The sequence below is a fragment of the Aythya marila genome (assembly GCF_965140915.1).
Source record: "Aythya marila genome assembly, chromosome: Z".
NCBI classification, from domain to species: domain Eukaryota; kingdom Metazoa; phylum Chordata; class Aves; order Anseriformes; family Anatidae; genus Aythya; species Aythya marila.
Genome location: NC_139080.1, coordinates 53,853,058 through 53,875,348, shown reverse-complemented (window position 1 = coordinate 53,875,348; position 22,291 = coordinate 53,853,058). Strand labels below are relative to the sequence as shown.

The window sequence follows — 22,291 nt, the reverse complement described above, 5'->3', positions numbered from 1 at the left end:
TTGCTCATTAAAAAACAAACAAACAAACAAACAAACAAACAAACAGTGTTTTCATTAAGAAATACTCCTTTTTTATGCTTTGGATCAAGGAGTAAATATTTTTCATTTTCAGATGAAGGACCTTAGTGTAAAAGCTGTGTGTCTTGTTCTTTGTATGATTTTTCTTAATATCCATTGCTAGCTGATAGCAGAGATAAGGTATCACGTTAGATAGGCCTTTAGTCCGGCCTTTGAGTTCTCTTTTGTGGCATACACCAGCAAAGAAAATTTCTACCAAAATAGTTAAACTTTGACAGAATCCTGGGGAATTAAACACAGAATTTTTATACTGAAAAACAGTAATATTTTAGTGGAAAGAAAAATAACCTGATGTCCAGAAATATAATTGCCTTATCTATCCTTGGTCTTAAAGTACACAGCATAAAGGGAAAGGAGGATCAAGGTTGTAGATAGCAGAACACACATAATAAACATGACCAGGTGAGCATACAGGTGCCCATGGTGGATACTAAGTGGATAATTGAAGTTAGGGTACATGTAGCTGAGCAGCTTAGTATGACCACAGGAAAGTCACTCTATCTGTCACTCTATCTGTCACCCTCTGTCACTCTATCTGTTGGAGATGGGAAGATGAAATCTCCCTGCCTACTCTGCGGAGGTTCACCCTTCTCAGAAGTCCACACACTACCACGCACTAGTTTTCTACAGCAGCTCCTGGGCTGCCCTGGACCAGTCCTACTCCAAATGTCAATTGTCAGAAAATAACAAATAAGTGCTAAATATGCTTCCCTCCTTCCCTCCCCCCCCCCCCCCCCCCCCACACACACACACACACACTATGAATAGGCCAGGACCACACAGATATATATGGGACCTGAGTAATGACTACCCTTCAGGGCTCATTACCAAGTTTGGATCCCAAATCTGTCATTAAGCTAGCAAGGGGAAGAGGTCAGGGAATGCAGGGGAAGAAGGGGTGAGGAGGTCACCCATGCAGGGGGTCTGTCCCTGTTTGTAAAGCAGATGTTGCCCTCTGAGGCCTTAGGGATCCATTGCTTTTAAGTCACCAGATGTTGCCCATGCTGTTCCTCAAGACCAGGTGGAAAATTCCATACTTGGGGGAAAAAAAAAACAACACAAAAAAAACAAAACAGGAACTATTGTACTAGTAATTTATAAGCAACAGCAAGGGGGGGGGGGGGGGGGGGGAGGGGGCTCAAATGTATGTGTGGCAACCAAATATGCATGATTGATTTATTCATCCAATGAATGCTGCCATGCTTTATTCTAGATTATCGAGTATCACTGCGATGTTGCAGTTCAGATCTTTACAAAAAAGACCCAGCTGTCAGGTTTAGATTGACTTTTTAGATTTTTACCTGTTATCAAGGGGGTTTGCATGCACAGCTGTGTTTTAAACAACAACGTTAGACAAATTTTAACATATTGGTTATGGATTCATTTTGAAGGGTTTGTCTGAAAATGTCCTCATTCCAAACCAAGCTCCCATCTCCCTGCAGTAAGAGTGTTTTTCTGTCATTCAGCACAACCCAAAGGGAAGTTGAAAAATTAATGTCACAGAGCATAGGAATAGAGTCCCAAGTGTGTTCCCCAGCCAGGTCACTATTCTTTGTATGAGGAAGTAATGGAGGATGCCCACACTTTTTATTTTATTTTATTTTATTTTTTTTTCAGGCTCAGTGTCTACAGCTGAGTTTTGGAAACTCCAGTTGCTTGGAAATAGTACAGGAGTTTTCCATGTAAGCAGCTAGTGAGCAATCAAAATTTGTGTTCATGGAAACCAAGAGCATTTACAAAGCTATACAGAAACACCTACCCATTTTTGCTCCTAATAACATTCCGGTAAATAACACTTGATCTTTTATATGAGTCTCCTGACATCTGATCAAGACTGTAATACCAGACAGCTCATGTGAAATCTTAGCACTTGGGATTCTTCAGTTGATAAATTAGAATAGCAAATACATGATGTGAATACAGTAAAGCAACCACTGTGTGACCACAGAACAGCAGATAGCCAAAGAGAAATCCCACTGGCAAAGGTTCACATTTGTTTTCCTATTCACTGAAATGCCTATATCCTGATTCAGGGCACAATGCGGAACAGAAAAAAACATCAGTGGTAAATTCCCATTGCAACAACATCTTCAAACCCATCTCATGTACACACAAAACATATGCTTTGTTTGCTAATGACAGCATGTTTGTTTGATACTTCACAACTGGCTAGATACAGGAATTTGAATTATCAGAACTGAATTAGAAATGTCATGCTTAAGAAACAAGATTCCAGCTGAACCACAGCCTTCAAAACACTCTCAAGAAGAAACAGTACTGCTAAAACATTACTGTACAAGAAAACACTCACTAAATTCTGTCAGAAGCATTTGGAACTTCCCATAAGTGGAATGAAAAGGATCTCTGCAAAAATAACAACATAAAATAATTTAAAATCATTTGGGCAAGTCTGAATGCTACCTGACTCGTAGGAATCTCTGTTCCTCTCAAAATGACTTTAAAAAATAGTACCTGAATCAAAGTACATGAAATACATTCATGGCTTTGAATAGTACACTTTTGAATATATTCATGCCTTTGTCTTTGCTATGGTAAAAATGAAGAAAAAATAAAACTGTCAACCTCTGTGAAAGGAAAACTGTTGCCAACTAGAACTATGCAAATATTACTTAAAGACAAAGAGTGGAGTTCTAGATTAGAAGTCAGATTGAGAATCATTTTATAGTAAGTGAAAGCCCCCTATAGTGCCTCTGCTACTCACGCATACAATAATTAAAATAATATTCCCTTTCTTTCACTGTCTTCTTATCTTGACTATTTAGACTGTGTCTTAGACTTGGTGATGGAAAGTGTCTCACAGAAGTGTTCTCTCCTCAGATTCATAGGAGACATCCCATTTGACCTGGTAAGGAAAGCCAAGCACCTCAGCTACACAGTAGCTAAGTCTGGCCTGATTCATTTTCTTAGCATACCTAACAGATTTCAGTGTTTCCACTTTCACCAGCAAATCTTTCCCCTCCTTCAGTCCCTTTTGCCCTGACGGCAAAAGACCTGTAATACATGGTCTTTCTGAATGCAATAGTAAAATAAAGAGCCAAGCCTTACCATTGGTGTCCGTGATGATAACACTGGCTTTAGTACTGTCATTCCCTAGTTTGCTGCTCACTCTGCATGCGTATTCCCCAGCATCAGCCAACGTGGCTCTATAAATGTGAAGCTCAGAGTATTTCCTGCAAAATAAAAAAAAAAATAGAGCATGTAAACATCCTGTATTAGAGTAACAGTCACTGCATGAACCAACACATTCTTTTTACCTCTCAGCAGAGTCTTGTCTTCCATTCTTATACTCTGACAGATTAACACTATTCAGGTTTGAAAGAAGGAAGGAAAGTAAAAAAAACCTCTATCCTCAAAGATGCTGGAAAACAGGCATAGTAATTAACTCAATTAAAGATACTTATTTATGCTTTTTTTTTTTTTTTTTTGCTTGCAAGGAAGCTTTGTTCTTAAAGGAAATCTCTGAAAAACAGCCTTCCTCCCTCAGCTGAACTGTTGGTTATTCAGATGCCATGGAGATGGGTGTAATACTAAAATAGATTATCCTTTCCTACAGGTTCATATTGCCAGTAGCAGAGTTCTGGGTAAGTACCGTAGTTTCCAACATCTGACTAAATAATCATGAGATTAGGACACACCACTCTCTTTAACAACCTCTGAAACCCCAATAGTAAATCACTTTCCAGCACTAACAAAAAATTATGGGCAGGAGCACAATTTGCATGAAGCTACATTTTGTTCCTGGCTCAGAGATGTAATTTAATCAGTCTCCAAGGTTTTGAGATTAGATTTTAAAATGCAGAACTCCTGCCTGCCCATTAATTGGGTAGAAACATGTTCTGGTGTCATTCAAGGGGTCCCCAACTCATGTGATACCAATAATCCCATTACCTAGACTGCAGAGAATGACTGGCTTGGGGAAAACATACAAATTACTGCTGTTCCTAGTTTCTGTTTAAAATAAGTGCTTTGGGGAAGTTTTTGCCTGCTGCAAAGCCCCCTCATTTACCCACAGAATAGTCACTTAGGAGAGTGCTTGAACATGGGTTTCCCTGTATTGGCTTACTCTAAAGTTAAGGACTGTTCCCCCAGAGCCAGAGGTTCTTCACTCTAAAAACTCTTAGTCACCAGCAGCAACTGCTGAGGTAAGCAACATCTGTGGAGTTGCCTTGCCTCAGCACAGCCATGTTTTCCTAACTCTTCATTCAGACATCATAACATGTTATCCCTTCTGGGTATCATTGAGCTGGGCTGAGTTCACACCAGAGACAAGTCTCTTGTAGCAGGAGGGCTTCTGGAGCAACCAAAACACTCAGTGCTGCTTCCAACACATACTTGAGAGCCATCCCTCTCCACCACAATCAACTAACCCAACTACTGTCAAACAACTGGTTATAGACAACTCAGCCTTCTCTGCCTCTATGTGAAGGTCCTAACACTCAGCTCTACTAGAAACCTCCATCACAAACATTTCCCTTCATGCCATCAAGGAAGGCTGCTTTCTTGAGGCCACTGGCCTTCGAAGAAGAGACAGCAGCCAAACTTACGTTATCAACTGCTAAGGTGCGCCTAAAAGGTAAATAACTGAATAGCTGACTATTTGGAGCTCCTTCTCAGGTAATGTTTTAAGGCTACTTCCTGATGCTGAATTAATTAACTGGGCTGTGTTCCAGGCTGCATTTCAGGTAATATGCAAGAACAGACTCCAGCTAGTGGTAACCAGGAATACACGAGAATGGAGTGGTTGAGACATTGACAAATGCTACTGACTCTTTGGCTGAGAATTTTGCATCTCACAGCTATGTTTATACCACAGTAAAAATGATCTGCTCTTCATGCTTCCTGCCACCTATTCATGTACCTGGCAGTGGTCTGTGCCACCTAACAGCTTGCATGGACATATGATATTTCCTATATTCCACATGTTTCTTTCAGCCAATCTTGCAGACATTTGTGTGTAGGGGGAGCTAGCTGTAGCTTCAGGAGACCTCAAAAGAAAACATAAGAAGGCTCAGTTCTTTTGGGAACTCACTTTGATAAGCAAGCAGAGCTGCAGCTATATCACTTTTATTTGGGCACTCACTCTGTGTCTGCTGCAGTCTCTTTCCCCTTTATGATATCAAGAAATATTGATGCAAACAACCTTCATGGAACTCCTGGCTTTTAGAGGAAGAAGCTCCTTTTCCCTTATGCATCTATTTTTATTCTTTGTTTTACATTGCACTTACAGAGAGAGGTAAGGAAGTCAGACTTCCTTTTATGATTTTAGAGTGACATTAAAATAGGTAAAACAACCATATGGTTTACAAATCTACTTCTAGCAATCCAAGTTCATTCTTGTTTGTAGAAAAACTCTGCAAGAAGGCCAAATAAGATCAACATTTTGTAATCTTAAGGATATTATCGAGACATATCAGGACAGAATTCAAAACAGAACAGAAGATGACTCATTAATGGCTGTAAATGAAGCAGCTCCCTAGCAATTTGGTACTCCCACAGTATTCACTGAAAGTCCCTTTTAAGAGATTTTACATTGAAATGACTGTCATTTTCTCAACCTATACTATGCTACACCAAAAAATACCTCTCCCTCTAAGGTTTCCTTCTGACATATCTTTAGTTCATCACCACTGCTGAGCTTGTATTCATACATGAAAGAGAAAAAATACATCCACAGAATGCAGTCCCAGCCCACCTTATCTGACTGCTTGAATTCATTTTGCTTCCAGGCTCCATCTGTCATCCAGAATTCCCTGTCTGCGAGCAAATATCCAGGCTATGCTTGGATGAAGCCCAAGTTGCAGGGCACTTGCATATGAAGTTTTCTCATGAACGGCTGTTTCCAAAGCCATCATCTTGGTGAATTAGCAACCACCTTCCTCCTGCTCCCAAATCCTAATCCTGATACAGAAGCTCCTGTTCACATAATGAAGAGAGCTTGACCCTGTACAGGTTACTACCCAACAGAAAAATGTGAGGTCTTTACCTGAACTTGAAATGCAGAGAAGGAAAATGAAACATTACTGGTACAAGTGGACACCAGCAGGAATGCTTAAATAACAAGTGAAAAGGCCTTGTCTAGTGTTCAACTTTTGCTCTATCTCCATTGACACAGAGGAATAACTTATAACTTATCTATACAGATAAATCAATAGAATATGGCATAGTGAATCACCAGGAGTGCTAAGAGCAGCAGGAACTCACTTACTGCATGCTTTTAATTAAAAAAATTGAGGTAAAAAGAGAGCACTTTTCACCAAATGTTAAACCCTTATTTTCATTTGACTTTCCAGAGGAATGAAAAGAGGCACAGTCATTTAGTGTGATTCACCTGCTGTACTGTAATGTCATTGCATGTCTGTCCCCTGTGCCTTCTGAATCAACCACCCTGAAATCATTCTAGTGAGTTTGGAGAAGCGATCCCTGAAGTTCAATTTAAACGAAGTGCCGGTTTTCAGAAGGCTAAGTCTGAAGTAAACTTGCATTATTACAGTCTTTCAAACTTTTTTTTTTCCTTTTTCAAAAAAGGAAAATACTGTCAGTACCTACCTACTTCACTTCTGCAAATCTTATGAACCAGTAGCATTCACACTGGACATCCAAAAATACCAAGTTTCAGTATCATCTTTTCCATGTGTGCTCCAGGTGTCAGTCTAAAGTCTTAATTTTCTGCCTCTGAACTACACTTCATAATTCTGCCAGAATTTTTTTACAAATTGTTAAAAATCTAAAGATAAATGTCCAGAGTTCAGAAACTTTTATTTTCTCCCCACAATAAACAGGTTTTATTTAGCCATCACACAATGAGAAACATGATTTCTTATAAAATCTAAAAATATCAGAAATCACTTCTGGCTTTTGCTTTTTTTTTTTTTTTTTTTTTTTTTGTAAACATACAACTTTTAAAGTAGACATGAATCCTAGACAACTCCACAGCTATGCTAGCCTTCCTAGATGATGTTTCCCAACCCTGGATAGTAGTAACAAATTCACACTAAAATGCTAGCTCTAACAATATGGCAGCATATGAACATGACAAACATTTATTAATGTTTTGTCACGGGAAAAAAAAAAAAAGAAAAGAAAAAAAAAAAAAAAGAAAAATCCATCTTGACCATTGATATTATTTCATTTGAGATAGGATTTTTTAATGTGACCTTATTTACTCTAATTTATATGTCTTATTATATTCCCATTTGCAATGCCTTTTCACCCCTTTTCCTCTAGCTTTAAAACACATGCTTGTCCCAGTTTTGTCAAAAAATCTGTCTCCTCTTAAGCTGTTCGCATCTACTTTATACTGGAAGCACACATAAACAGCAAAAGAAAAGATGACAAAGCACTCATATGTCCCCAAGCTAAAATCTCCAAGTAGAATGACGAAGTAAATGCTTTAGATATCAGCAAAGGCAAAGGTTACAAAGGCAACCCTTGTCTTCCCCCTTTTCGTACTCTATATCTAGTGATTTTTACATCTGTAAGGGGAAGGACTTCTTTTTTCCATACTGAAAATTCTGTTTTAAAACAGAAAATAGAACAGAGAAATTCTAAGGATGAGTGATACCTCCATCGCTGGGATAGCACACCAGTGTGAAATCCAAGTCTGCACTCTGCCCACTTACTGTGAGGGACTAGGACTTCAGATTTCCATTTTCCAGAAAGAGGTACAATTTATAGGGTATTTTTTCTCTGTATCTTTTGGGGAATTTTAGATGTATTTTGGCACATAAACCTGTAAAATAGCCTCACATATTCCACATACATAGTCTAATCAACAGCTATCAGTGAGTGTCCATTATGCCAGCTCCTTTCTCACCCTCTTACTTGCCTCCCTCTCCTTTCTCTCTCTCTCTTCCTCAAAACTTTGAGAGATTTTAAATTCATCCTAGTAGAGTTCTGGGTTTTCAAAAATGTTTCCTGCTCAGCTCCAGAAAATAACTTCCCCTGCTAATGTCTCCACTGTCTCGTGGTGCCTGGTAGAAGCCAAAACAGTTACTGACCCAACAGTGAACTGACAAAGCCCAGCCTCAGAAGATGAAATCCAGGCTCCAGTGAGTTTGGTCAATCATCATCAGCAAAAAAGTAACAGGAGAAAATATAGTCTGCTCCTCACGGGCAGCACTCTCTTGAGGGTCAGGCTCTGACCTGTACAGACTAGACTGAAAATGCAACTCTGACTGAGACATATGGCCCTCTAAATGGGTCCAGATAATTTGCCAGGCTAGCTGCCACCTGGAACAGCTCCATTTCACAAATGCTGGAAAGAGACATTGCAGATTCCAGTTGTGTGACCATGGCAGTAGAGCTGCAGTGATGCTTGTCCATCCCCTTCCATATTCCATCAGCCCTTATTTGGGGCACAGAAAGCCAAAAGGGAAGTCATAACATCTAGTTTTCAACTGGAATGATTCTGGAAAGTCAAGCACCTGTTTGATTTTGGCTGCTATTTTTTCTACTGATGTGAGATCTGATGAAGTATGAGGGCACTTAATACCCTGGAGGAAAGATCTTCTGTAAAGTCCACACCAAATCCTCTGTGTGTTGCACAAAGGGGAGGCAAGCCCCAGTGCAGTAAACTGCACCACTGCCTACTAAGAACAGAAGTAAGAGCTGAACCGTTGTATTGAGACAGAAGTAAGCGTTGAAGGGCTGTATTCAGACAGATTTTCATGTCGCCTTTTGGTGAAGGAGCAGGCACAATCAAAATTTCTAAGCCTAAATAACAAGGTAGAGACCCCATAGCAAAAGTCTTCTCCTTCATCAATGTAGAAAATAGGTTGTATAGTTTTTTCTGCCTGCCCTTCTGAAACAGGGCACCACACAATCCCTTGGCACTGGTCAGCAGTCATGTGTTGGGGACACTTTCCACCAGGCAGGAAGATGAGATTTGCAGCCTTTGCTACTCATCTGGCATCTGCTGGACTTGTGCTTTGTCCTGCATATGCTGGAATGCCTCTCTCAAAGGACTGCTGCAAGCTTGCATATCACACTTGAAGCTAAAACAGAAAGCATGCAGCCCTTCTTCAGGACTAGATTGTTTACAAAGCAAATTTCAAAAATATTTCCAAATTCACATTGCATTGATGATTTTAAATGTTCTTGGATTTTAGACAATAAACATAAGGTACCTCTGTTCTCATGTGTAGTTTAAAAATAGCCTGTCTCCAAGATTTACTGGTTAAGATGATAGCCTTTGGCTATCGGAGAAGAAACAGGCATTGAAAAGGTAAAATTATTTATGAAATATTTATACCATACTACCACTTCATCCATACATTCAAAAAACAAAGTCAGCATCTGCTTCTTTAAAGTTCCTTCTTCTTTACCTCATAGCTTTTAGCTTTGTGATGCCGCAATTAATAACCTTAATGCTTGTTTTCTTGTGACCAGTCTTCTCCCCACCCCTCCCAGCTCCACTTGGGACATATGTCTCTGTACTTACTTTTGTTTTTTGGGGATCTTGACATTATCCGGTTTGGTTTTCTTGGTTATTTCCTTTCCATTCTTTAACCATTTGAATCTGAGTGCAGGGTACTCTGAAGTGGTTTCACACCTTAGCACTAGCTTCTGACCCACAGCAACCTCTTGGTTTTTCATTTCCTTCAATTTGGGAGGCACTGCTAAAGAAATAAAAGAATGAGCTGGTGATTAGGCCATCCTCAAAAAAGAAAACAGTGCTAACCACAGTTGATGTAGGCAAAGCCAGACAGCAAAACCCCAACCAGGCAAGCAATGCTTCTGCACCAGAACTTAATAAGTAAGGGTCAGTTGTGTGTAAACACACATCAAACTTAAAGCATAAGCGTGTATCTAATGACAGTCTACTTTGTTTCTTTGGAGTCTTCCTACATTGGTCTTACGAGACAATTCTGCCTGAGTGAGAATTGAAGTGCTATTTCTGAATATGGTATAAAGCACTATTAACACTTAGTTGATCATGAGCACCTAGACACAAGACAGCACACTGCATCAGGCAGACGAGGCAGGTAATATAGAGGGAGGACATCTTGACGAGTTATTTATTTTAACTGCTATGAGTCAGTGGATATCCAAAGGCTCCAGGTCCAGCTGATGTGACAAAAAGCTAAAAGCAAGAGTACAAGCTCAACAGCTTCCCTAATCTGAGGAAGGGCTCTTGCTCCAGCCAAACATTATAACCCACATTATATACCTAGCACAAATCTCAGCTTGGCTACATCCTTTCCCTGAGGCAAGAGACGACGGACTTGGAAGTCCATCAAGAGAATCAATATCAATTAAGGATATTTTGGACCCAGAAGGGGACACTGCATTGAAAATGCTCAGCCAACAGCTCCCACACACTGATGAGCTCCAGCTGATGCATCTCAATTTCTACCATGTTGTAACAATAGCATTTATTCTGTAGATAAATTTCAAACCATTTAGGACTTTCTAAGCTAAAGACCTCTAATACTCTTTATCCAGTACTGGTCTTTGAGCACAGCATTTACACAAAAATACAGTGCCATTGTGAGATGCTACCCTTCATTTGACCCAGCGTGTTAGCTGCAAAGCAGCTTTTACCATGCTTCTGTAGCAAGGTAAACCACCTAATTTTTCCTGAGGCTCAATACAACACCTTTACCACATAACTGGGGAGGGCTATTATGGAAAGTTACATCTGGTCAGTTGATGGGTGACAGCATGTGAGTCTATCTCAGCTCAGCTGTGCCCCATTGTTAGCCTATACCCTCAGGAAGCTGTTAGTCCCATGCAGCACCTCTAGCATAATGTACTGTTATTTTTTGGTTTGTTTCTTAAATAGCTGTAATATTGTCTGAGGAAGTAAATGGGCAGTATGGCCAAATGACTTTCTACAACATGCAGATCATTGTGATGGTAATAGGTTTCCACTATGGTCCTGTGTAAAAAAGTGTTTGACACCCTGGAACATGCTTGATGGTGTTTTGATGTTTGGTGCTCACGCATTTGTAGGGACTTGCTGATGTAAATTGCTCTTAATTATTATTCTGGTCAGGCAAAAATCAAGCAGCACCATCACAGCCTTAATTCTGAGAGATGTGTATCAAATGATGAGACATGTTTGATATGTGCTTGCCTGCTAGAGAGCAGTGTTGCCTGTCCCACATGTGAGGCGACCTTTCTGATCTCATCACAGGACTGCCCAGGGAAGCCAGAGGTATTCTGATTTCCTTGGACACTGGGCCCAGAGCAGAGTGGCATAAGCATCAGTGGGAAAATGAGGTCTACAGCAAAAGAGACACTGAGGTGTGGCTATCGAGCCACAGTGGAGGTTCTAGACATGGGGCAGGCACAGGGATTGGGGCAGTGACAGAGCTGCCTCAAGCACTGTGACATACCAGGTGAGTGAACAGGGACCAGGATTTCATGGTCAGAAAGAAATCTCCCTCAAAATGTGTTTTTATATGTCAGTTTCCATTCTCCTGCCCCCATCCCCCAAGACAATTTTGGAAATTCCAACACGTTCCCAAAATGCTACCATAATAATTTTTGCTTTACATAGAACGAATGTCCACATATTGTTTTAACAATGTGTTTAAATATTTACACTTTTGTAATAGTGTGTGTGTCCATGCATCTATTTGTATATACATGTACAATTACATATGCACATATGCAAATATTCAAGTATTTATCCAAGAGGGAAGGATTTTTTGAAAGATACAACCTTTAACTTTTCTAACAAAAATAATTAGCATTAATTATCACCTTTACAAGTGAGGTTTATGCTAATAATTTCATTGTGTCACCTAATATATAATCCTTTGTCACTACATCAGAAAAGGAGCTGCAGAGGTATGAAATAAAGAGATGGTATTCCTTATTTGAATATATTTCACCCATTATATCCTGATCCCATATCTCAAATAAATTAAGAGAATAACCACAGTTGCAAAGCTCAAAATTTTGTGCTAAAGACTTCAACTGGTTATTGATTTTTCCTGTCAACATAGCAGGGTAAAACTGGGAATAAAAGGGAGATGCCATTTTGTTCCCGAATTTTATTTTAATTCAATATTATCTGTGCAAAATGACTTGCAGATTTCTTCCTCCATAAGAACTGTCAGTGAAAAAAAAAAGTGTTAAATTAATATGCTCAACTCTTGCCATAATTCAGGAGTTACCAGGAAACATAAAAGAGGATTTAATCAATGGCAGTGACCCTCACTAATTCACAGTAACTCACTGTCCAAGCATGCAGGCTCTCCAGGGAAAGCAGTAAAAGCTGTTCACAGACATGACAGAAAAGAGACTGTGTCTTTCTCTCTCTCTCTCTTTTTCTTTTTCCCTTCTTTTTTTTTTTTTTTTCACTTACACTATGTTTGTTTCCTTTCAGCTACAGTTTTGCAAAAGCTAATCAGACCTGTCAGGCATACAAGACAGCTCGTGCTGATAAAACTACAGCTCTGTATATTTGGATTGAGATGTGGAAGCTATGGCTTCCACAGATGCAAGAGGTAGTTCACTTTTGTCACAGTCTGTGTCAGTTTTTCTGGTTCTGGTAAGCCAGGAACTTGTCTTGTAAAAAATATTTTTAAAGGTGTCAAGAATATTTATAATGATAACTAGGCATTGCTCCTCCCGAAGCACCTCCCTGCCCTTGCCTCTCTACCCCTTTCTCCTTTGTCCCTAAGGCATATCCTGTCAGCTTGGCTCCTTTCCACCTGCATCTCACTGCCTGCCATGGAGCATGGCTTCTGCCACCACCAGGGCTTCTATCCAATGCTCTGGGTGAAGCTGGCCACCACCGGGAGGAACAAGGGAGAATGGGCACAGAAAGCACTTTCTGGGTCTCCCACACATGCACAGAGGTTCAGATGCCATCTGGCACAGGGTGACTTGGTCAAAATATATTCTCAATATTGAAAAGAGACTTCCAGAATTTACTGTAGAACAAGTTTTGGACAGTGCCATTGAAAGTTTCTCTGGTACTGCAGCAGCAGAGCTCTCCCACGTGCCATCAGTCATGGAATGACAAGGGCCAGATAGCAAAGAAAATAAACAAATCCCGATGAGAGACACTGGAAAGTAACTGTGCGAACACCCTGAAAATGGCACTGCTTGAATGAAAGGTGTGGTGGGATCCAATTTATTTGTACTCCTTATACTGAAAATATGCCGGAACCCTGGGAGGGCCTCACATTTTAAGAGTCAGTTAGACATACAGAAAGGCACCCACGTCCAACCCCACGCTTTTCACACTCCCTGATCAAGACCTCCCTCTGTGATCTGTGGACCTCCCTGGATTTGACAGACTTTCTAGGAAAGCACCAAGGGTGATAGCGGCCAGAGAGGGCTGCCTCACTGTGACAAGCCCTACAGAAGTGGCAGCCGTGTCAGCAAAGGTCCCTGCACTGTTGGGAGAGCACGACAGGCAAAAGCATGCAAGGTGTTAGATCACTGCTTATTGTAGTGGCTTGAATGCCTGTCATTTTTTTGCTTTTCCTGTTTTTTTTTTTTTTTTTTTTTTTTTTCTTTCAGAAATGTATGTCTGCTGGCCTGCATAATATCACTGCAGATAAGGAACACACATTTCTATATTCACTCTGCAAAAGACACATTGATAATGTATGACTGGAGATAACTTCTTCTCTCTGGACTTTGGTGAGTTTGGCAAAGCACAGCAATCTCCTCACCCTCAGTGTTTGATTGTGTAGTTAATCTGCATGGAACCTCAACACATCGAACAAATTAAACAGGAAACCTGCAAAATATTATCACACAACTACATGCTTTCAGCTGAAATTCCATGAGGTACTTTTTTTTTCTTTTCCTCTTCCTAGGAAGGCACAAAGGTTTTTAAGAGTCTGAATACAGGAATGTATTAGACATGGTTGCCAGTATGCATATGTGCACAATTTGCTGTGTAAAATTATGATGAATGGTTTAGTGAGTGGTAATAGAGGCCACAAAAATAACACCCATTGCCTTGGCCTCAGATTTGCTTTTTTCTAGCACAATGCTCAAGGCAGGTCAGTAATGCAAGACAAATTATATTATTTCCAAAAAGCCTTCTCCCCTTGCATATGAGATTGTAATCAAGCTCAGGCTTATCATCAGCAGACCAGATTTTCTAAAGCCTCTGGTAAAAACAATATAAGCTACACTTTAAAACATATACCGCTCCTGCTTAGACAACTGAAAAAAATATATATATTGTTTTCCATTGTTTTAAACTTTTTCTATTATTCTCTCAAGAAACGTTTGGATTCTGAGCACTTTTCAAAACTTTGGTATTTCATTCCAGCATGCTGAGTCTCTGTGCAGATTATCTATATGATAAAACACTGCGGGTAATGATAGATAATCCCACAGCAGAGTGCCTATTCAGTTACCAGAGTAACTGAATATGATCTAAGAGATTGGAAAATCAAACAAATAATTTAGCTGCTTAAATGGAATTTTTTCAGTTCTGAACTCTTTCAAAAATATGTCCGGATACATTGTAGCCTCTGGGTCTTGATATGATTTGAATACTTATGCTTGTGAAGAAGAGCAAAAGGAAAAACGCAAAACTAACTTTTTTTTTTTTTTTTTTTTTTTTTTTTTAAGCACTACATGTAAAACAAAGATCCACAGAATTTCATTCTCTTTCATGATGTTAAAAGGATTTTATTTTTCATAAATGTTAGATATTGTAAAGGCCAAGAGAAAGAAGAACACCACAGGAAAGGCTAGCATCAAGTTCAGGAGCCAAGAAATGGAGCAAGAGGGAGGAATATAACACTACTGTCATGTTCTTTGAACATTGGACCAGGCAAGGAACCTGTAAATGCTATTGTAAATCAGAGTAGCTACTCCCAAAAGCCAATCATAAAACCAACTGCAACTCTGACTACCCTGACTGGGAGTTTTTATCTCTAGCTGTGGATCATTTGAGACTAAACTCATTGAGCTTGACAGGTTTGACACATTTAGGTGTGACAGTCCTGAATTCTCCCTCCATCCTTTCAAAGTAATGGTGCACACAATGAACTCAAAGATATCCACCTAAAGTCCTGGTTTATTCTGAATGAGAAGCTTTCAAGTATGTTTCGTACCAGAACTGATAGAAATTTACCCCTTGCCATGAAGCTGCTACTTGAGGTTGTGTTAATCTCCATTTTGTTCTCCCTATCAGAAACACAGTAAACTCTTCCAAAGAGAATGTCATGGACTGTCTGATAACATGATATTGGGAAGGCAACTTTTTGAATAGGACACAGAAAATGGGCATATGGAAAAAGTGCTGTGCAAATGGAGAAGGTCTCCATACTTCCGTCCACTGTACAAGTAAAAAGCTTCTTTAGTGGATTCTGGAAAAGGATGGTAATGACAAATGGGCATTCCTAGTAGAAGTATCATGCCCATAAAAGAAAGATAGACAGTGTACATTTATTCAGTGTAACAAGATAATGCCAGGCTATCCAGCCTCATGCAGTCACTCAAGATATCAGTTTCCAAGCTTCGACCTCCTCAGAGACAGGGAACTGCATTCAAAGATAGCAAAATGTAGGTTACACAAGAGAAGCTATGTGTGAGCAAGCATGTAACATAAAGATTACAATTTAAAGGTCAACACTTAATTTATTTACTGATGATCATGTCTGCAGGAACGCACAGCCTGATTACATTAAATACTCCTCTGTGTCACAGGGTAGCAGCTGACTCCAACTAGCTGCATCCCTGATAAACTTTTATGATCCTGTTAGACATTGTCAATAAAAAAAATCTGATCATAGAGACTGAAAATGTGGGGACAGCGTAAAATAAATATACTTGATATGCAATAAACAATTCAGGGACAACCGCTCATAAAGTCGATATAAAAATCTGCAGGCCCATATTTTACATACCTAAGTGCATAAAGGTAGACTCCAGAATCTTTATTTGAGCACTAAAATGAAAGCAATCCAATGCACAGAAATGCTATGCAGGCATAAATCCCATGGATTTCAAGCGGACTTGCAAGTGCTTTCTTAATGTGATTTTTTAAAATGAGGCCATTTTTGATTTAGGAGCTGAATTTCAGGACTCCATGTAAGAAAATTTTGTCTCAAGTTGTAAGCCTTGAAGTCAGATGAGGGGAGGATGGGTGGCTTGCTGACTCATACATATATCTCCTTCTTTTTAATTAGTGATTTTCATCACTAATCTCTGTCTTAGCTTGAAAAAAAAGACATCCAGTAGGTCACCAAAGAGAGTCTAGTACAGCTGAGAGAATCACCTGAAAGCAAATCCTGTGACTTCACTGTTAATGGGACTGGGTCTTAAGATAACAGCTCATCATCAGACTTGGAAGATGCACCAGATCAATGAGTATACAAAATTTAAACCTCAGGTCTCAGCTGTGGTACATGTGTAGCCACCTCAGTGTTCTCTAAGATTGTTCTGTTAAGGATGAAAACAACTAGGAAGAAAAGAAAGCAAGAAGGAAAGAAGTGCAACATAACGATATGCCAAATTCATTGTTCTTTAGTATCATTTCAAAGTTTATTCCTCTCTATAGCAGCAGATTGCTGATGAAAATCCAGTTTTCAGGTGATTCTCTCTGTCTCTCTCATGGTAGCACTTACACTTTTTAGTGAGTTCCTTAGAATATTAGCCTGTTAGCCTGAGGGCTCCAAGTCTGCAGTCATCTCCTCCTCTCTCTCTCACATTTCTTTGTCTATGGCACACCTCTGTACCTGCCACCAGTGTGCTGAATCCTCTAAGTTTTACACATCCTATGTTGTACTGGGTCTGGCTGGAATGTTAACTTTCCCGGCAGCAGCCCATACAGTGCCGTACTCTGTACTTGTAGCTGGAACAGCAGTGTTATCACACCAGTGTTGTGTCTACTGCTGAGCAGCAGTGGAACAGCATTGGGCCTTTCTCTAACCCTCCTAGGGGGTGGGCAAAAAAGTGAGGAGAGAAACATCACTAGGGCAGCTGACCTAAACCAATCCAAGGGATATTCCATACCATGTGGTGTCACACTCAGCAATAAAAGGTGGAAACAGGAAGAAGAGGGGAGGGGTGGGCTCTCGTTGAGAAGACGTCGGTCCTCCTCTCGAACACCGGCTGCGTGCGTTGAGGCCTTGCTTCAAGGACGTGGTCAATCATCGCTCATTTGTGGGAAGTAGAGAGTAATTTCTTTCCTCTGCACTTCCATATAGCTTTCATTTATTTTGTTTGTTTGTTTTCCTCCCTTTTCCCCTTTCCCTTTTATTTCCCCTTAGTTAAATTGTTTAGTTCATGGTAGTCTTTATTTAATTATTATAATTATTTCCCTTTAATTAAATTATCCTTATCTCAACCCGTGAGTTGTTCTTTGCTTTACTTCTCCCCCTCCTCATCTAAAGGAGGGGGAGTGAGAGAGCAGTTGTGGGGTTTAGCTGCCCAGCACGGTAAAACCACCACATATGTACATGTTGTATGTACATCCTATGTATGTTGTGTTTTGTAACTCTTGTTTCCACCTCCTCTGGTCTGGGCTGCCTCTCCATCCCCTCAGCATTTCAACATCTAGCTTCACCTTCACACAGTTCCGACAATGCTGGGGTGCTCATGCACAAAGGCCATGAATGATTGCTTTCCCTTAATCCTAATCATAAATAGGCACTTTTTTTTTTTCTTTTTTTTTTTTTTTTTCTTTTTTTCTTCTGGTGTGTACTGTTTTCTTGGCATAATAGCATTTTCTGATTCTGCAATAGCTCCACTTCACAGATGAAAGTGTGCCATGCATCAGCCAATAAATTACCCAGTGTAGATCTATCCATGGCAGGCCCTTCATACTCAGAAAAATCTTCCTTATCCCCTTGAGGCTGTGGGAGCCTTAACAAAAAAAAGAGCAACACATATTATAGAGACACTGCCAGCACACTTTTATGTGCCTTTTCAGAAATCTTCCTAATTAAACATGCCAAACTGTACCTACACCCCATGAAAGCTCAGTTGTGTAGAAGAAACAGTATGCCACATGTATGCATGATGTAGCATTTAATAGACATCAAGCAACATTATAGCCACAGGATTGACATAAATTTCCCCAATATTGAAACAATCCTCCATTCTGAAGAAGAAAAGCAGAAGGGCCCACTGGACACCTCATTAGCCAGTTATACAGAACAGGGATTAGGGGGTGACATGACAGGTGAAATTCAGTGGAAACTGTGGTCAGAAGGAGTTTCCCAGACTGTGAGATGCAAGGTGCCTCAACTGGTGACCAGTAACCAGCTCATCCAACATTGGCTCACTGCCACCACCACTGAGAATACCTAAGGAAGCTGATTTGGGGGATGTAAGCACCAGAAAGAATAATCAGTGAGTACACAGAATGACTCAAAATGGGACTTACCAAAATAAAAGCCTGCCTAAAAGTACCAAACAATCTCCTTCTCACAAAGTTCACAAAGACACCACCACTTCTTACCAAGTAGATGAGAAAACTTCCAGTCATCCTCAGGCATAACCTTCTACTGGGACCACAAACTAGGGTCTGTACCCACCCAGACTTAATCCAAATTTCCTCAGTTGTCTTCATCTGGTTCTGGTCATAGGTGGAGCAGAGCATGTACCATCTCATCCCAGAGGCACAGCACATGAAGGAGGAATATTCCCCACAGCACAAGTAGACCTGAACCTTTGAGATGACTGAGGTGGCCGTCAGCTGGTAATGTCTGTTAGCAAAATCTTCAATTTTTGGTAGAAGGTATGGAAGCAGTTTAGCCAAGGAGCCCCAAAGCCCTCTGAGCCATTTCAGTAACTGGGAATCTGGAAACAACTTGGGCATTTTACACAAACCATCAGCTCCAAGTCAGCTCAGCAAAAATCTGAACATGGCACTCAATATAATGTACAATCACAGTATGCAGAGAGGAGCTCATTGCCTCTACAACATACTTCATTACATATCCTACAATGTAACTTATTTACAACAAATACTGATCCCCACAGTTACACTCTGAAGCTCAGACACTGAACCCCACAGTAACACTCTACATGGTAAAACAGAGATGAAAACTGCAGTGAAAAGTAAACATTTATGTCACACCTGTTTAAAAATGCATAGGTGATCTTTAGAAAAATGAAAAATTAAACAAAAATTCTTAAGAATAAATATTGCTAAATACCTGCAATCAGGAACAGCTCTCAAAATGGCCTAATTAGAAGCATCTCCCCTGGTTAAATTATTATACAAGATTAGACATCCTTTTAAAGGTCAACCTCCAAAAATCCATTACTGCTTGATCAGTAAAGTGTGCAGAAACACACCACGGTCCAGCCATCACTGGAGGAGGGGCAGCAAGACTTTATGCAATGCTGAAATGGTTTATGGACTGTAGGCAAAAGTTCAAAAATTATGTACGAAAAATTACAAGGCCGTTAAAAAATATACTCCAGATCAACTGTAAGCAGTGAAATTGCATACCAGGAAACCTGTGTGAATGCTAAGTAGCAGGTCACACAAGACAGGGATCACCACACAATCACAGAAAACCATGAAATAGTTCTCAAAGGGGCCATCAAGTCCAGCCTGGAGCTTCCAGTCTGTAACTATCAACCCCATCCTGGCTGGTGTTTACGTGACCTTTTGCCAAAATCCCTCAATGGCCTTAAAATCTATGATTATGTGAAAAAGACTATAACATGCTTGAAACAGTTAGTGATTATTTAACAGACTAACAGTTAGTAATTATTTAACAACCTAAGTATCTAGCTCCTATAATAGTGACCACCAGTATGTATTGTCAGATAGGAATTATGGCTTTTATTATATTAAAGTGTTATTCTTTATGTCGGAGCCATAAGCAGACCTTCTAAATTCACAGAAAAATATCAAGCGTTGCAAGTAACTTACATTATTTACCAAATCGTATGCCTCATTCTAGGCTCTCCATTAACAGAACAGAGACCATATTGCTAGGTATAGCTAAAAAACAGTTGGAGAATAAACTCCACACAAATTTTGAACAGGCTGCTGGTAAAAAGAATAAAGACATGGTAAATCAGGCAAACCTCCCTTCCCCCACTTCTTTTAAACTTACAAATGGTTTTCGTGTGTCACAGTTTTGGATAAAATCACAGCCTGAAAATTGATTATATCAAGTGTGCAAGTATCCAGGGTTTTATTTGCTATATGATAAGAGCTAAAGGCTCAACACAGTACTAGGCAAAATTCAGGCCCTGTGAAAATAAAATGCTTTGTCATTGATTCGATACAGCTAGACTTTCACCCCAGAAGACTGGGAAATGTGCTACAGTCATTACAAAAGGGCAAAAATAAAGGAAGGTCTTTGTCTATATCCAAATTTGCAAAATTCTAAATAAAGCATAAATCAATTTTACTCAAACCAATGGAAAACCTCAGTGTGAACACATTTAAACTGATTTAGAGCTGATTTATGATTAAACACACATTAAAATCAATTCCTTAACAAATTAAGTTGAATCAATAAACTTCTGGATTAAATTAGTCGTAACAGGTCTTTCTACAGGCAACACTCTCTCTGCTTCAATTGAATTGATTTAGGAAACCTGACTTTAATGACAGTGACTTCATGTGCTAACACTCATATATGTAAGTATACATTCATTGTTCAGGGTAGAGACATTGACATGACTGTAAACCTCTGCACAAGAGGACTAATCAGACCAACATCCCATCCTTTCCTTTGTCTCCTTTTTGATCCATTCTCAAGAATAGTGACCTTGTGAGCAATAGATTCATTTTGCTACTACTGGGCTGGATATTTTGACATATCATCTGCTGCAATCTATCTGTTCCACATCATTTCTAGTTAAAGTTTCAATTTGTTGTTATTTCTGCAACTTGAAATTCTTCCACTGCTTTTAATTCCCAGCTAGGACAGTGATTTCAATCACGAATCACCTGGACTTCACACACATAACAGCCAGCATAAAATATGCTTTTCAACTGCTGACAAATTACTGGAGAGCATTAGTAATATGACTGCAAGCCTGTCTTCAGGAAGGCTATTTCCACCGTGAAGTCCCACACAAATCTGAATTGAGCTCAAAGCCGTTTAATTCAGATTTGGATAGCTGAGCTGCAAGGCCTGAATCTACACAGTCTTTACTATATCAACAGAGTCAAAATCTCAAGTTGGAACTCTGAAATAAGCAAGAAGGTTGCCTATATGCCTAGTATTTATACCGTGCTTGCAGTGTCCCAGCAGACTGCTGATCCACTTCTTGCAGAGACAGTATTAAAATAAAAGTTCCGGCTTAATCACATGTGGCCCCTGTGCCTCTCTGAAGCTACCTGAAGTGGGGAACTGCAAAACATGTTAGAAAAGACTTCTTCTGCTTGACAGACACAGAAGGGATGTTTCTCCAAGATGAGATCATCAAAGAAGAACTAAATCTCCCTCTAGAGAGCATCTGCTTAGTGCTCGAACCAATTCTCCTGTTGTCACTTTTTTCTTCCTTTTAGTACTTTTCAAGAAAAAGCCATCCTTCAAGAACCAAAAAAAAAACCTCATTATCCATCCAAAATGCTATCATGTCAAGTTAAAAACTGGATTCTAATTGAAAATGACATGTAATAGGAAGAATGCATAACTCTCTCCCCAGACATACTGAACCTGGTGGTTGCCAGTCATTTCTTTTGTCCAGATTTTTTAGAAGAAAAGAGAAAGAAACCCATAATACTAGAAGGGTTATAACACAAAAGCTTGATCCTAAAAAATCTGAGAAAGCATAGGACTACAACTGAAACTGTTGTGCAACTCCAGCAGCAGAACTAGCAGGTATATCAGGTTTGAAATAATGCTCCGTTCAACAAGGCGGCACGAATATTGAGATACATGCTGTCTCACAAGAAGCCCAGTGAATGGAAGGATTTATTTACTGGAGATGAGCAAAAAGACAAGCCTGCTGTTTATGTAAAATGATGTGTCTAAGCCATTTGCCTGTTTTATTTATTTATTTATTTATTTATTTTTACCTCCAGTTTTTCTCTCCCAGAAAGAATGAAAATTCAGATATTTCACTAGTCCTGCCCTCATAAAGTAACATGAGTATCTCTGCTTAGGAATGTACATTTATTCTTTTCATCATGAGCTGGGTAATGGTCTGAAAGCCCATCCAGTAGACCAAAGACTCTCTTGGGTCTCGCAACACTCCCATGTGTTTGGGCATTACAGCCACCAAAATATTCCCTTATTAGTTGCAGACTAGGATTCTACCTACACACTGGGGACAAAAT

The 22,291-nt window shown here is 39.7% G+C and overlaps 1 protein-coding gene across 3 annotated transcripts in view; it reads right to left on the bottom strand.

The window, feature by feature from the left end:
- The window catches only part of NRG1 (neuregulin 1), a gene marked incomplete at its 5' end in the record, with an annotated part of 180,413 nt that overhangs the window by 138,814 nt on the left and 19,308 nt on the right, over positions 1-22,291 (bottom strand). For all 3 annotated transcript variants that reach the window (XM_082783717.1, XM_082783718.1, XM_082783719.1), the window contains 2 exons: positions 3,145-3,269; positions 9,539-9,716. In XM_082783717.1, the coding sequence (XP_082639843.1) occupies positions 3,145-3,269; positions 9,539-9,716 (303 nt within the window). The remainder of the gene's footprint in view (positions 1-3,144; positions 3,270-9,538; positions 9,717-22,291) is intronic.